General features: G+C 44.5%; 1 protein-coding gene across 3 annotated transcripts in view; it reads right to left on the bottom strand.

Moving 5' to 3' along the window:
- The window catches only part of LOC139407058 (protein MTSS 2-like), a 45,025-nt gene extending 30,492 nt beyond the window's left edge, over positions 1-14,533 (bottom strand). Inside the window, exons 1-3 of one of the 3 annotated variants that reach the window (XM_071150379.1) lie at positions 14,019-14,533; positions 2,535-2,596; positions 2,271-2,344 (exon numbers count right to left, since the gene is read on the bottom strand). In XM_071150379.1, coding sequence (XP_071006480.1) covers positions 2,271-2,344; positions 2,535-2,596; positions 14,019-14,087 — 205 coding nt within the window. In that variant the 5' untranslated portion in view covers positions 14,088-14,533. The remainder of the gene's footprint in view (positions 1-2,270; positions 2,345-2,534; positions 2,597-14,018) is intronic. The other 2 variants (XM_071150389.1, XM_071150400.1) reach the window with 2 other exon arrangements.
- Between the last annotated feature and the right edge of the window lie 383 nt (positions 14,534-14,916).

The raw sequence follows: 14,916 nt of genomic DNA, 5'->3' as shown, positions 1-14,916 counted from the left end.
CGGTTGTAGAGTCCACTGACTGGCACTGAGCACCAGAGTGCTCCCAGAGGACAAACGGAATGGAATTGGTGTCACTGACAAATCGCTAATGATTCAGAGCAGAACATTCAGAATCTCCATCTTCTTTACATAGACACAGGGATCAGTTAGTACTGTTTATGGTTTATAACCTGGGATGCTGTGCGTCTTCCACAGACCTGGGTTCAAATACCACTTGAAATCAATTGAAATATTTGATCTGGGCTTGAAGGCACTTGCCTGGTGCAATGGAGGCAATTCTTCTTTAATCATTCGTTTTAGAACATCTCTCTCCATACTGTGTGCATATGCATCCTTCTGATGCTGCAGCCCTGGATGCAATGATGTCTGTCTTTAATCCTAAAGCTAATGTCCCTGGGAGAGTGATGGGGTGGGGGTGTGAGCGGGCGTATGAGTGACAGAGATTTACATCATGTCCTCTCTAAGCATTTCAAATACTTCTGCTCTTCTTTCTCCTGCCTCTCTCTCTGTCTCTCTTGCTCTCGTTCTCTCTCCCCCCTTCCCTCCTGGCTCTCACTCCATCCACAAACTCCTTTGAAGAGTTGCCCTGGCACAGTCATTACATTACTAGTGAGAATAGGTTCAGGTTGCCAGATGTTGCCAGGATCCAGCCCCTCTGAGAGCTCCCATGCTGTGAGGATGACTGACATATTGGACCTTCTTATGTCTAGGGCATCGGACAGCCTCATCACACCTGGCGGCCCACTGTTACAGCATCTGACCTCACTTTAGGTTACGTTGATGCAGCCTCATCCGTGATGCAGTCCCGTTTGGCAATTAGCTGGTGTATCCCTATTCATGGTAACACTTTATTTGGATAGCCCTATCTGTAGATGCTTAGTAAACTATCATTAGACAATGCTGTTGACATGTTACTGAGAAACCACAGGCGTTTTGTAGAGCATCGACAAATGGACTCTCCAAATAACGTGCTACCCTATTCATCAGTCTACCTTTGTAACGAATGGGCGACTATAGAACAACTGTTGCAGACTATACAGACTCAGAGGTGGTTATGTGGAGGTATAGATTATTCTCTATAGGACGGTACACATGTAAAGTATACATAGCACACTACTACATTCTACAGACTGCTTCGTGTGTGTCAGCATGAGGTCTAAGGTCAGGTGGCTGAGCACCAGCTGTTGTGTGTGTGTGTGTGTCTGTGTGTGCGTGCGTGCATATGACTGTGCGTGTAGGTTTTTGACCTAAATACTGCTCTCGATGATCAACTGGGTGGAAATCTGTTTTAATCATTGTCCTACATCGGATCTGTCTGCCACTCCATACAGTGGCAAAGCAAGATCAAAACACGACCTCATCACCAGCCATACATACAATAAGCTCAGCTCTACACTTTAGTGGGTTGTTTCCATGCAGATTCACCCCTCCTTTCAGATCTTAAATTACGATACGGTACTGAATCTGGACATGAGTCCTGTTCAAATACTCTTCAAATGCATCCTTCCTTCAATCAAGTTATCTCATTGACTACCTCTACCAAAGAAGGCTGCATTTTCAGAGTTTTTGAACAGGACCATAGAGCCCGTATACTGCTGATAGCAGACACTGTGCGCTTCCCAGTAGTCTTAAAAGATGCGTTATAAAGGTTTTGTATAATTTCAGCCAGTAGTCTTAAAAGTAGTGCTCACGAGCCTTGTATTTGTGTTTCCCGAAGGCAGTAATGTAATTTATTGGCACATAGACCGGATAGATGCAGTGAAATGTGTTGTTTTACAGGGTCAGCCATTGTGGTACAGCGTCCCTGAAGCAAATTAGGGTTAAGTGCCTTGCTCAAGGGCACATCGACAGATTTCTCACCTTGTCGGCTCAGGTATTTGAACCAGTGACCTTTTGGTTACCGGCCCAATGCTTGCAGCTTTTCTTCTAGTAATCGCAGTCCACAGACAGACATTATTGGAAAATTGTGCACGATTGTGTAGAACATCGTACATTTCGAAATAGGTTACGTCCTGACAAATTTCCTGCAATTCGGATGATATGTTACGAATTCCAATTCATACGATATGTTTTGAAGTTGTAATTGCGTAAGATCCCATTCAATCTGTTTAAGTGGCTTTTTCCTGAGCCACAATGATGTGAAAAATACTAGATAAGTGAAAGCAATAACAAAATCACTGTAAGATAAGTGTTTCACCTATACCATTTTTTTCAGATTGGTTGTGTCAAGGATGAGGAATCTAGAAAGTGATATTAGAAAGTCTCCTTACCTCTTGAGTTGGTCGCCATGTCTGCCACCTTCTGAAAGGCATCTAGAAATGCCACTGTTGCCAGAACTGTGGTCCTACATGTGGACAGGAGGAGGAAACAGTCAGCATTCAGCATTCAACATCTACATTGACTAGAAACCATCAACAGTCCAGAATGTCAACACAGGACAGTTGGAGTTACCAGTCTACTGAAGAGGGATTGGATAGGATATTCAATTACAGTCAGTCTCATAGACATAAATACTAAAGAAATGAAGGTCTCACCTGAGTTGGGAGTGCAGTTTAGTAGCCTTGGCACTGAAGTCTTCCCACACTGGATATGAACTCTGGATGAAAAAGGAAGCAAATGTTAGTTAACACCTTTTGCACAGCAACGCACGCGCACGCACGCACGCGCACACACACACACACACACACACACACACACACACACACACACACACACACACACACACACACACACACACACACACACACACACACACACACACACACACACACACACACACACACACACACACACACGCTTTGTTCCAGTTGGCCGGCACTTTGGAGCACTTTCTGTGCTCAGCATTTTGATATGACTCATTTGTATGACTCAGAACAACATAATGCATTATCGTCCTATCAAGCTTGCATATTCTCTCTTACCTAACAAAGCTGAAGACACAGTTAGTTGACTGTGAAAATGAAACATGTGCCCAACATGGATGCATAACTCTGAAAGGTAGCTTCTCCCCCAAGGGTAAGTCTTGAAGTCAACACAGCATGCCTAAAGAACAAACTCCTGCTGATACATGTATTTTAAAAGGCCATTTAACTACGTTGCTACAACTTTCCCAGACTGTGTGACTATCTAATAGCGTCTCTGCTCCTGTGGGGTGCTGCAGGGCGGGCTGGGGTGTATGTGGGAAAGGGGGAAATTGGGGGGGGGGACAGAACAGGTTGCATGCCGGCTCTTTAAAGGCCCAATGCAGTCAAAAATGTGATTTGTCTGTGTTTTATATACATTTCCAAACTATGGGGTTGGAATAATACTGTGAAATTGTGATAATGCCCTTTTAGCGTAAGAGTTGTTTGGTGGGATGGAGTTTTGGCCTGCCTGGCAGGCAGTAAATTAGTTAATAGACCAATAGGAAAGACAGTTCCAAACCTCTCTGCCAATAACAGATAGTTTTCAGTTTTCCCCAGAGAGAGGGGGACACAGCCTGACTGCATATTCACAATCTTCCCTTGCAGAGAAGTGAGAAGACAGCAGAGAAAGGAGAAAATAGGCAAAAAAAACATCCCAGATCATTCACTCTCATCCTATTTCTCTCCTCATATCCTCCCAAGAAATAAAGGTTAAACAAAAATAAAAAAGAAGAGATTCCATGTTTTCCAGATCTTTCTATGAGACAATTAACTCCTCACAAAGTGATCTGGTTTCACTATAAAGGCTATCACATTCACTGTTAAAATGTTTTCCCCATGCTTCACCATTCTCCCTGTCTGTCTTCACTGGGCTGCAACAGGTGGCTAATCAGCTTTTCAGCCCTGCGCCTCCCGGCGACAACAGAGGAGGCTGAGAAGAGGCTGAGAGGAGGTTGAGCCAGGACAGCTGAGGGAGCAGGGGGAATGCAGGGTTAAGAGAGCCACGCAGTGCAGCGAAGGAAGACACACACACACATATGCGTGAACGCATCAACACACATACAGAGCTCCTAATATCCAGGCAGACCCTTCCTTCCTCAGTTAATGAATTCATCTGAAGAGAGCAGGGGAAATGGCTGTTATATAACTGCATCAGATGCTGGCTGGTCTGTGTCATGTTGCGCTGTTAGATATAGAGGAGTTAGTGATACACGCTGAACTCTCAGCAGGCTGCAACACTGACAGTGTGTGCCTAGCCTAAATAGCTGGGTTAGTCATAGAGACATGGGGCTAATTCTCTCCTTGGCTTGCCAGGACAGAGGCCAAGCACTAGGCACCTGAGTAATATCCGTTAGGTACCAAATGGAAGAAAACTGACTGAAACCGGGAGGGATTACTTGGACTTTTTCAATAAGAAAGGCTCATTTCCATTTTTCCATTGCAGCGCTTGAAAACGTTTTTCATTGCATGCCCTAGCGCAGGGGTATTCAAATCTTACCCTACGAGGTCCGGATTACTGCTGGTTTTCTGTTCTACCTGATAATTAATTGCACCCACCTGGTGTCCAAGGTTTAAATCAGTCCCTGATTAGAAGGAAGGAATGAAAAAATACAGCGGAACTGGCTTCAAGGTCCAGACTTGAATTTGAAGGCCCTAGTGAATAAGACCCAGTTGTGCTGACTGCTGAGTGAAGGTTTATGAATCTTGACCCACCGCTGTGGTTAGACAAAAAATCGCATCTTATCCCTTGAGGCGCTAAACGTTTTCATACACAATGATTTAGGACATTTGAAAGAACTGGGAAACGTCCACGGCGGGCATTGTCAGCTTGCTTCATAACTTTTGAGCTTACGAAGCACGAGCGCCACCACCAATCAGCCTACACCACCGTGCACACACCCGTCGTTACTATGACAAATGACCGACTGTCCGAACACACACAAATCTGATTTGATCACTTGAAACTTACTGATTGGACATTCAGTATTCAAAAAATTAAATGAGAGGGGCCTCCCGGGTGGCGCAGTGGTTAAGGGCGCTGTACTGCAGCGCCAGCTGTGCCATCAGAGTCCCTGGGTTCGCGCCCAGGCTCTGTCGTAACTGGCCGCGACCGGGAGGTCCATTGGCCTAGCGTCGCCCGGGTTAGGGAGGGCTTGGTCGGTAGGGGTGTCTCATCGCGCACCAGCGACTCCTGTGGCGGGCTGGGCGCAGTGTACGCTAACCAAGGTGGCCAGGTGCACAGTGTTTCCTCCGGCGCATTGGTGCGGCTGGCTTCCGGGTTGGATGTGCGCTGTGTTAAAGAAGCACTGAAGTTGGTTGTGTATCCGAGGACGCATGACTTTCAACCTTCGTCTCTCCCGAGCCCGTACGGGAGTTGTAGCGATGAGACAAGATAGTAGCTACTACAACAATTGGATACTACGAAATTGGGGAGAAAAAGGGGTAAAATTTAAAAAAAATAATAATAATAAAGAATAAAGAATAAAGAAATAATTTTTTTTTAATTAAAAAAATTAAAAATGAAATGAGCATTAAGGACTGACAGAGCTTCAAGCCTAGAGATAGGAAGGACATAATCATTCTATATCATTCTACTTTGTATATATACAGTTTAGATCTAGTTTATAACTAGGGCCCAGAGTTCTTCCTGGTCAGATCATATGACACTTTATATATTTATGTAGTTTATAACTAGGGCCCAGAGTTTATCAGATTATGTGGTCAGGAAACTCCTAGTCCTATTTATGGCGAGTAGGGCAGAGCCGGGACGAATGTGACACGGGGTGAAAGTAACACGCCCGTTTTCTCAGATAACACAGAAGCTAGAATGACGTAGTGAAGTCAGCACATTCCTAATGTGGAGGACGACCCTCCCTGCAACAAAAAGAAACAGCCCAGTGTGACCACGCTTTGCCGAGTAATCAACAAAAAGTGGTTTTAAGCGACGTAAGTATAGAAAAAAAAACAGACCCGGAAATATTTGTTGGTTGTAGAGTTGTGTTAAGTTGTTAAGGTTCCGAACATATGTCATTTTCTGAACCCATCTAGTGACTAAATGACAGCATAGGTTCAAAGTACCAAGCTAGCTAGTCTTGTTGTTAGCCTGGGAGAAGTGACAGGAGAGATGGGTGGGATGGAAGTATGTAAATTGATGACATGGAATAAAATACAACATTTAAGCACAGGCCATTGTCTCTTCTAGTTCATATTGCTTTTATATTGTCATCAAAATATCAACAAGTGACTGAATGTTTGAAAATGATATGACATAATTAGAATTACACCTGAATCAATTGACTTGATGGATCAGCTCACATAAGGTTTTATCGACAGGTTAATAGTTAAATATACACTATATATACAAACGTATGTGGACAGCCCTTAAAATGTGTGGATTTGGCTATTTTAAGCTACAGCCCTTGCTGACAGGTTTATAAAATCAAGAACACAGCCATGCAATCTCCATAGGAAAGCATTGGCAGTAGAATGGCCTTACTTAAGAGCTCAGTGACTTTCAACGTGGCACAGTCATAGCTTACCATCTTTCCAACAAGTCAGTTCGTCAAATGTATGCCCTGCTGGAGCTGTCCCGGTAAGCTGTAAGTGCTGTTATTGTGAAGTGGAAACGTCTAGGAGGAACAACGGCTGTTTTTCATGTTTTGGGCTAGGCCCCTTATTTCCAGTGAGGAAATGTTAGCACTACAGTATACAATGACATTCTAGACAATTCTGTGCTTCCAAATTTGTGGCAACGGTTTGGGGAATTCCCTTTCCTGTTTAAGCTTGACAATGCCCCCATGCACAAAGCGAGGGGGCATACAGAAATGGTTTGTTGAGATCAGTGTGTAAGAACTTGACTGGCCTGAACAGAGCCCTGACCTCAACCCCATTTAACACCTCTGGGATGAATTGGAACGCCGACTGCTAGCCAGGCCTAATTGTCCAACATCAGTGCCCACCTCAAAAATGCTCTTGTTGTGGAATGTAAACAAGTTCCCGCAGTAATGTTCCAACATCTAGTGGAAATCCTTCCCAGAAGAGTGGAGGCTGTTATAGCAGCAAAGGCGGGACCAACTCCATATTAATGCCCATGATTTTGGAATGAGATGTTCGATAAGCAGGTGTCCACATACTTTTGGTAATCAACCCCGCCATGTGCAATTGGGTCCTTGACTTCCTGATGGGCCACCCCCAAGATGGTGAAGGTAGGAAACAACATCTCCACTTCGCTGACCCTCAACACTGGGGCCCAACAAGGGTGCATGCTCAGCCCCCTCCTGTACTCCCTATTCACCCATGACGGCGTGGCAATGCACACCTACCACTCAATCATCAAGTTTATAGAGGACACAGCAGTAGTGGGCTTGATTACCAACAACAACGAGACAGCCTACAGGGAGGAGGTGAGGGCACTCGGAGTGTGGTGTCAGGAAAACAACCTCTCACTCAACGTCAACAAAACAAAGGAGATGATCGTGGACTTCAGGAAACAGAAGAGGGAGCACCCCCTATCCACATCGAAGGGACAGTAGAGGAGAAGGTGGAAAGTTTTAAGTTCCTCTGTGTACACATCACAGACAAACTGAAATGGTCCACCCACACAGACAGTGTGGTGAAGAAGGCGCAACAGCACCTCTTCAACCTCAGGAGGCTGAAGAAATTTGGCTTGTCACCTAAAACCCTCAGACTTTTACAGATGCACTATCAAGAGCATCTTGTCGGGCTGTATCCCAGCCTAGTACGGCAACTGCACAGCCCTCAACCAGAGGGTGGTGCAGTCTGCACAATGCATCACCGGGGGGGGGGGGGGGGGCAAGCTACCTGCCCTCCAAGACACCTACAGCACCTGATGTCACAGGAAGGCTAAAAAGATCATCAAGGAAAACAACCACCTGAGCCACTGCCTGTTTGACCCGCTACCATCCAGAAGGCATCAAAGCTGGGACCAAGAGACATCAGGCCATCAGACTGCTAAACAGCAATCACTAACTCAGAGAGGCTGCTGCCTACATAGAGACTCTTATCACTGGCCACTTTAATAAATGCCACTTTAATAAAGTTAACATATCTTACATTACTCATCTCATATGTACAGTGCCTTGCGAAAGTATTCGGCCCCCTTGAACTTTGCGACCTTTTGCCACATTTCAGGCTTCAAACATAAATATATAAAACTGTATTTTTTTGTGAAGAATCAACAACAAGTGGGACACAATCATGAAGGGGAACGACATTTATTGGATATTTCAAACTTTTTTAACAAATCAAAAACTGAAAAATTGGGCGTGCAAAATTATTCAGCCCCTTTACTTTCAGTGCAGCAAACTCTCTCCAGAAGTTCAGTGAGGATCTCTGAATGATCCAATGTTGACCTAAATGACTAATGATGATAAATACAATCCACCTGTGTGTAATCAAGTCTCCGTATAAATGCACCTGCACTGTGATAGTCTCAGAGGTCCGTTAAAAGCGCAGAGAGCATCATGAAGAACAAGGAACACACCAGGCAGGTCCGAGATACTGTTGTGAAGAAGTTTAAAGCCGGATTTGGATACAAAAAGATTTCCCAAGCTTTAAACATCCCAAGGAGCACTGTGCAAGCGATAATATTGAAATGAAAGGAGTATCAGACCACTGCAAATCTACCAAGACCTGGCCGTCCCTCTAAACTTTCAGCTCATATAAGGAGAAGACTGATCAGAGATGCAGCCAAGAGGCCCATGATCACTCTGGATGAACTGCAGAGATCTACAGCTGAGGTGGGAGACTCTGTCCATAGGACAACAATCAGTCGTATATTGCACAAATCTGGCCTTTATGGAAGAGTGGCAAGAAGAAAGCCATTTCTTAAAGATATCCATAAAATGTGTTGTTTAAAGTTTGCCACAAGCCACCTGGGAGACACACCAAACATGTGGAAGAATGTGCTCTGGTCAGATGAAACCAAAATTGAACTTTTTGGCAACAATGCAAAACGTTATGTTTGGCGTAAAAGCAACACAGCTGAACACACCATCCCCACTGTCAAACATGGTGGTGGCAGCATCATGGTTTGGGCCTGCTTTTCTTCAGCAGGGACAGGGAAGATGGTTCAAATTGATGGGAAGATGGATGGAGCCAAATACAGGACCATTCTGGAAGAAAACCTGATGGAGTCTGCAAAAGACCTGAGACTGGGACGGAGATTTGTCTTCCAACAAGACAATAAAGCAAAATAAGCCAAAACATAAAGCAAAATCTACAATGGAATGGTTCAAAAATAAACATATCCAGGTGTTAGAATGGCCAAGTCAAAGTCCAGACCTGAATCCAATTGAGAATCTGTGGAAAGAACTGAAAACTGCTGTTCACAAATGCTCTCCATCCAACCTCACTGAGCTCGAGCTGTTTTGCAAGGAGGAATGGGAAAAAATTTCAGTCTCTCGATGTGCAAAACTGATAGAGACATACCCCAAGCGACTTACAGCTGTAATCGCAGCAAAAGGTGGCGCTACAAAGTACTAACTTAAGGGGGCTGAATAATTTTGCACGCCCAATTTTTCAGTTTTTGATTTGTTAAAAAAGTTTGAAATATCCAATAAATGTCGTTCCACTTCATGATTGTGTCCCACTTGTTGTTGATTCTTCACAAAAAAATACAGTTTTATATCTTTATGTTTGAAGCCTGAAATGTGGCAAAAGGTCACAAAGTTCAAGGGGGCCGAATACTTTTGCATGGCACTGTATATACTGTACCTTATACCATCTATTGCATCTTGCCTATGCCGCTCAGCCATCGCTCATCCGTATATTTATATGTACATATTCTTATTCCATCCCTTTAGATTTGTGCGTATCAGGTAGTTGTTGGGGAATTGTTAGAATACTTGTTAGATATTACTGCACTGTTGGAAATAGAAACACAAGTATTTCGCTACACTCGCATTTAAATCTGCTAACCATGTGTATGTGACCATTAACATCTGCTAACCATGTGTATGTGATCATTAACATCTGCTAACCATGTGTATGTGACAAATCACATGTTGATTTGATTTGTATATCTTCATGATTCTGGTGGTCAATTACATGGAAATGTGATTTTTTATTTATTTTTTTTATTTCACCTTTATTTAACCAGGTAGGCTAGTTGAGAACAAGTTCTCATTTGCAACTGCGACCTGGCCAAGATAAGGCATAGCAGTGTGAACAGACAACACAGAGTTACACATGGAGTAAACAATTAACAAGTCAATAACACAGTAGAAAAAAGGGGTCTATATATACATTGTGTGCAAAAGGCATGAGAAGGTAGGCAAATAATTACAATTATGCAGATTAACACTGGAGTGATAAATGATCAGATGGTTATGTACAGGTAGAGATATTGGTGTGCAAAAGAGCAGAAAAATAAATAAATAAAAACAGTATGGGGATGAGGTAGGTGAAAATGGGTGGGCTATTTACCAATAGACTATGTACAGCTGCAGCGATCGGTTAGCTGCTCAGATAGCAGATGTTTGAAGTTGGTGAGGGAGATAAAAGTCTCCAACTTCAGCGATTTTTGCAATTCGTTCCAGTCACAGGCAGCAGAGAACTGGAACGAAAGGCGGCCAAATGAGGTGTTGGCTTTAGGGATGATCAGTGAGATACACCTGCTGGAGCGCGTGCTACGGATGGGTGTTGCCATCGTAACCAGTGAACTGAGATAAGGCGGAGCTTTACCTAGCATGGACTTGTAGATGACCTGGAGCCAGTGGGTCTGGCGACGAATATGTAGCGAGGGCCAGCCGACTAGAGCATACAAGTCGCAGTGGTGGGTGGTATAAGGTGCTTTAGTGACAAAACGGATGGCACTGTGATAAACTGCATCCAGTTTGCTGAGTAGAGTGTTGGAAGCAATTTTGTAGATGACATCGCCGAAGTCGAGGATCGGTAGGATAGTCAGTTTTACTAGGGTAAGTTTGGCGGCGTGAGTGAAGGAGGCTTTGTTGCGGAATAGAAAGCCGACTCTTGATTTGATTTTCGATTGGAGATGTTTGATATGGGTCTGGAAGGAGAGTTTAGAGTCTAGCCAGACACCTAGGTACTTATAGATGTCCACATATTCAAGGTCGGAACCATCCAGGGTGGTGATGCTGGTCAGGCGTGCGGGTGCAGGCAGCGAACGGTTGAAAAGCATGCATTTGGTTTTACTAGCGTTTAAGAGCAGTTGGAGGCCACTGAAGGAGTGCTGTATGGCATTGAAGCTCGTTTGGAGGTTAGATAGCACAGTGTCCAAGGACGGGCCGGAAGTATATAGAATGGTGTCGTCTGCGTAGAGGTGGATCAGGGAATCGCCCGCAGCATGAGAAACATCATTGATATATACAGAGAAAAGAGTCGGCCCGAGAATTGAACCCTGTGGCACCCCCATAGAGACTGCCAGAGGACCGGACAGCATGCCCTCCGATTTGACACACTGAACTCTGTCTGCAAAGTAATTGGTGAACCAGGCAAGGCAGTCATCCGAAAAACCGAGGCTACTGAGTCTGCCGATAAGAATACGGTGATTGACAGAGTCGAAAGCCTTGGCAAGGTCTATGAAGACGGCTGCACAGTACTGTCTTTTATCGATGGCGGTTATGATATCGTTTAGTACCTTGAGCGTGGCTGAGGTACACCCGTGACCGGCTCGGAAACCAGATTGCACAGCGGAGAAGGTACGGTGGGATTCAAGATGGTCAGTGACCTGTTTGTTGACTTGGCTTTCGAAGACCTTAGATAGGCAGGGCAGGATGGATATAGGTCTGTAACAGTTTGGGTCCAGGGTGTCGCCCCCTTTGAAGAGGGGGATGACTGCGGCAGCTTTCCAATCCTTGGGGATCTCAGACGATATGAAAGAGAGGTTGAACAGGCTGGTAATAGGGGTTGCGACAATGGCGGCGGATAGTTTCAGGAATAGAGGGTCCAGATTGTCAAGCCCAGCTGATTTGTACGGGTCCAGGTTTTGCAGCTCTTTCAGAACATCTGCTATCTGGATTTGGGTAAAGGAGAACCTGGAGAGGCTTGGGCGAGTAGCTGCGGGGGGGGGGGAGCTGTTGGCCGAGGTTGGAGTAGCCAGGCAGAAGGCATGGCCAGCCGTTGAGAAATGCTTGTTGAAGTTTTCGATAATCATGGATTTATCGGTGGTGACCGTGTTACCTAGCCTCAGTGCAGTGGGCAGCTGGGAGGAGGTGCTCTTGTTCTCCATGGACTTCACAGTGTCCCAGAACTTTTTGGAGTTGGAGCTACAGGATGCAAACTTCTGCCTGAAGAAGTTGGCTTTAGCTTTCCTGACTGACTGTGTGTATTGGTTCCTGACTTCCCTGAACAGTTGCATATCGCGGGGACTATTCGATGTTAGTGCAGTCCGCCACAGGATGTTTTTGTGCTGGTCGAGGGCAGTCAGGTCTGGAGTGAACCAGGGGCTATATCTGTTCTTAGTTCTGCATTTTTTGAACGATGAGCATGATGAGTTTGCCCTTTGTGAAGGGCATACAGACATTTATTCTATCACGTATGACAAGAACAGCTGGAGCGCACCTGATTGGAAGGGCTAAGCATGAATAGTCAGTGAAAATTGTGAAAAACACCTCCTACTACATCCCCATTCAGGTAAGATGAGAAAATTATGGTTAATAAAGCTATTATGTCATCCATTTTCGTCTGACTAATATTGTACGGCAAAATATTGTGGTGGCGCAACATTGTGATGTTGACGCATGGTTAATTTTCATAAATTATAAACCTATAGCATAAATTATTCAAATCGACACAAACATGAAATTATGGCCGATAGTACATTTGTTGAATGTAATAAGCATTACAAACCAGAAACATGGAGATAAGACAGATTTTGTGCACTCGCCAGCTGTTACTTTTGCCCCAATGCTCTGTTACTCCCGCACTACCAACAGGTACATAAATAACGGAGCAGTAGTTATGTTCTCTGTCTATTTCATTGCAACTAGTTTATCTTAGAAATGAAATGACAGTTGCTAATGATAGAGGATATATATAAGTGTTTTGTCATAAAATATGGAGTCTCTAGCTGTAACGATCTCTGAGTAATTAGGGAAAAAGCTACAAATGTTACCTTCGTCCTGGTTTTCCCCTAGCCTATCCTTGTAGAACAATGTCACCCGACAATTCTTGGCAGCGACCCAACTTGTCTTCCTCCACGGCTGATGACCATGCCTGTTCATACTTTCCATCTTTTGTACAACAGACCAAACCAGGCCACGGCCTCAACCGATTTGCACTTGTCCAGCTTGGCTGCCCATTCCCCAAAACCCCCATCGTCTAAATATAAAGAGAGACATCACAATCTTTGGTGGTGGACACTGGCCAGTGGCCATATGGTGTCCGTGAGCCAGACCACAGCCAACAGGGACCAGGGCCTAGTGGCCATAATGGTCAAGTGATTTGACACATGATGTCTTTGTCAAAGAGGTGCCTTCCTTGGATGAGAAGGGGTCGCCAAATTTGATCAATCAACCCCTCTCTCCATCATTGGCCTGACGTTAGACACAGGAAAATGTGTAGGCACACAGGCACACACTAAAAACATGTAATGGGTTATGTGATCAATGTATACATCATGCTTTATATGTCCACATCCCAGCTGTTGAGGCGATATAAAGGTTGTTTGTCATGTTTGTCAGATTAGGTTAGTGAGCTGTCATACATCCATCAAGACATCCATAATAACTGTGGTTATAACAGTGACTGATTAGGAGGTGGGTCAATGGGAACCCAGGCTTTTTTTATTCAGACATTATTCTGTTATTATTTAGTTAAAGATAACAATAGTATAACATACATTTTGCATAACAAAGTATAGCCTATAGCCTACAAATATTAACTCATAAAAAAAATAAACAGCCTGATTCTATTCAAGGACATACATGTTGGTCGTCACCAGAATAGCTGCCCCCCTACAAACCTGCCCACTCTAGGCAAATAACACAAAGGAAAAATATGTATCACAATTTATGCTATTGCATAGCCAGTGAGGGGGTAGGGAATAGGAGAGGAAACAAAGGCAGTAAATTGCGTCTGATCATCAATGCAATAGCTCGGTAAAACCTGTCGACATTAATCGAGCTCTGGTACCTTCATGTCGTTGACGATAGCTTGGAATAATCCACCCAACGCTCCGCACTCCTTTTCTACCGACTCCATAATCACAGTAGTCTCTCAACGATGACTGAATACGATCAATTAAATGTCCAGAAGCGCAAAATATTCAAACATCAGAACCCCGATCTTTTCACTCGCCCTTCGTTGTCCTTTCCCATCCAAGCCAGACTCAGAGGATGCGAAACCCCCGGCTAGAGGGCAGACAAAAAGAAATCGGCTACTCAATGGCACCGGACTTTTGACGCTCGGTGGTGACTCTCTCTGCTCGGACGAGAGTGATGGAGAGGAGGCGAAATCCTTGTTCCAATTCCCTCCAGTCTACAAACTACGAAAAGAGGAGCAGGGTGAGTTTGAGTCAACGTCGATCTTCATCTTTGGTTGATTTCACGGGGAAATGTGGAAATCACCAGTCCGGGGACCACGAGAGTCAGTCGTTCAGTCACAGCTCTGGAAACGGGGGCGCGCTCTGTTAGAAAGGAACAGATGTCTTGAAGCGGAGGTTCTGTAGTTCGATCCATAGGAATTGAAGGGGGCCGGTCAGTGTTTTTGTCACATGCAGCGTGGAGGGAGGAACACCCCCGATTCAAACAAAAGTGAGTCCGTATTCTCATTCAAGCATACTCTGAAGAGAAAAACAAAGGATATCCCCAGCTCCAAATGTGCTTTCAGCATGCACGCGCCTGTTCATCATTGACTGTATCAATCCCGAGTTTTTGTTGCAAAGCAACAATGGATCCAACACAACATCTAGACCCCACCATGCACATATGCTGCTGAATATGTTATTTTAAGCAAACATGTCATTTCAAGTTAAAGGAACCTTAATGTTTTTCTTTAGTACATACACTAGCGGTATTAATTACATTGCATA

Source organism: Oncorhynchus clarkii, chromosome 1 (assembly GCF_045791955.1).
Source record: "Oncorhynchus clarkii lewisi isolate Uvic-CL-2024 chromosome 1, UVic_Ocla_1.0, whole genome shotgun sequence".
Taxonomy (NCBI): Eukaryota; Metazoa; Chordata; class Actinopteri; order Salmoniformes; family Salmonidae; genus Oncorhynchus; species Oncorhynchus clarkii.
This window is presented reverse-complemented; position numbering and strand designations above follow the sequence as displayed.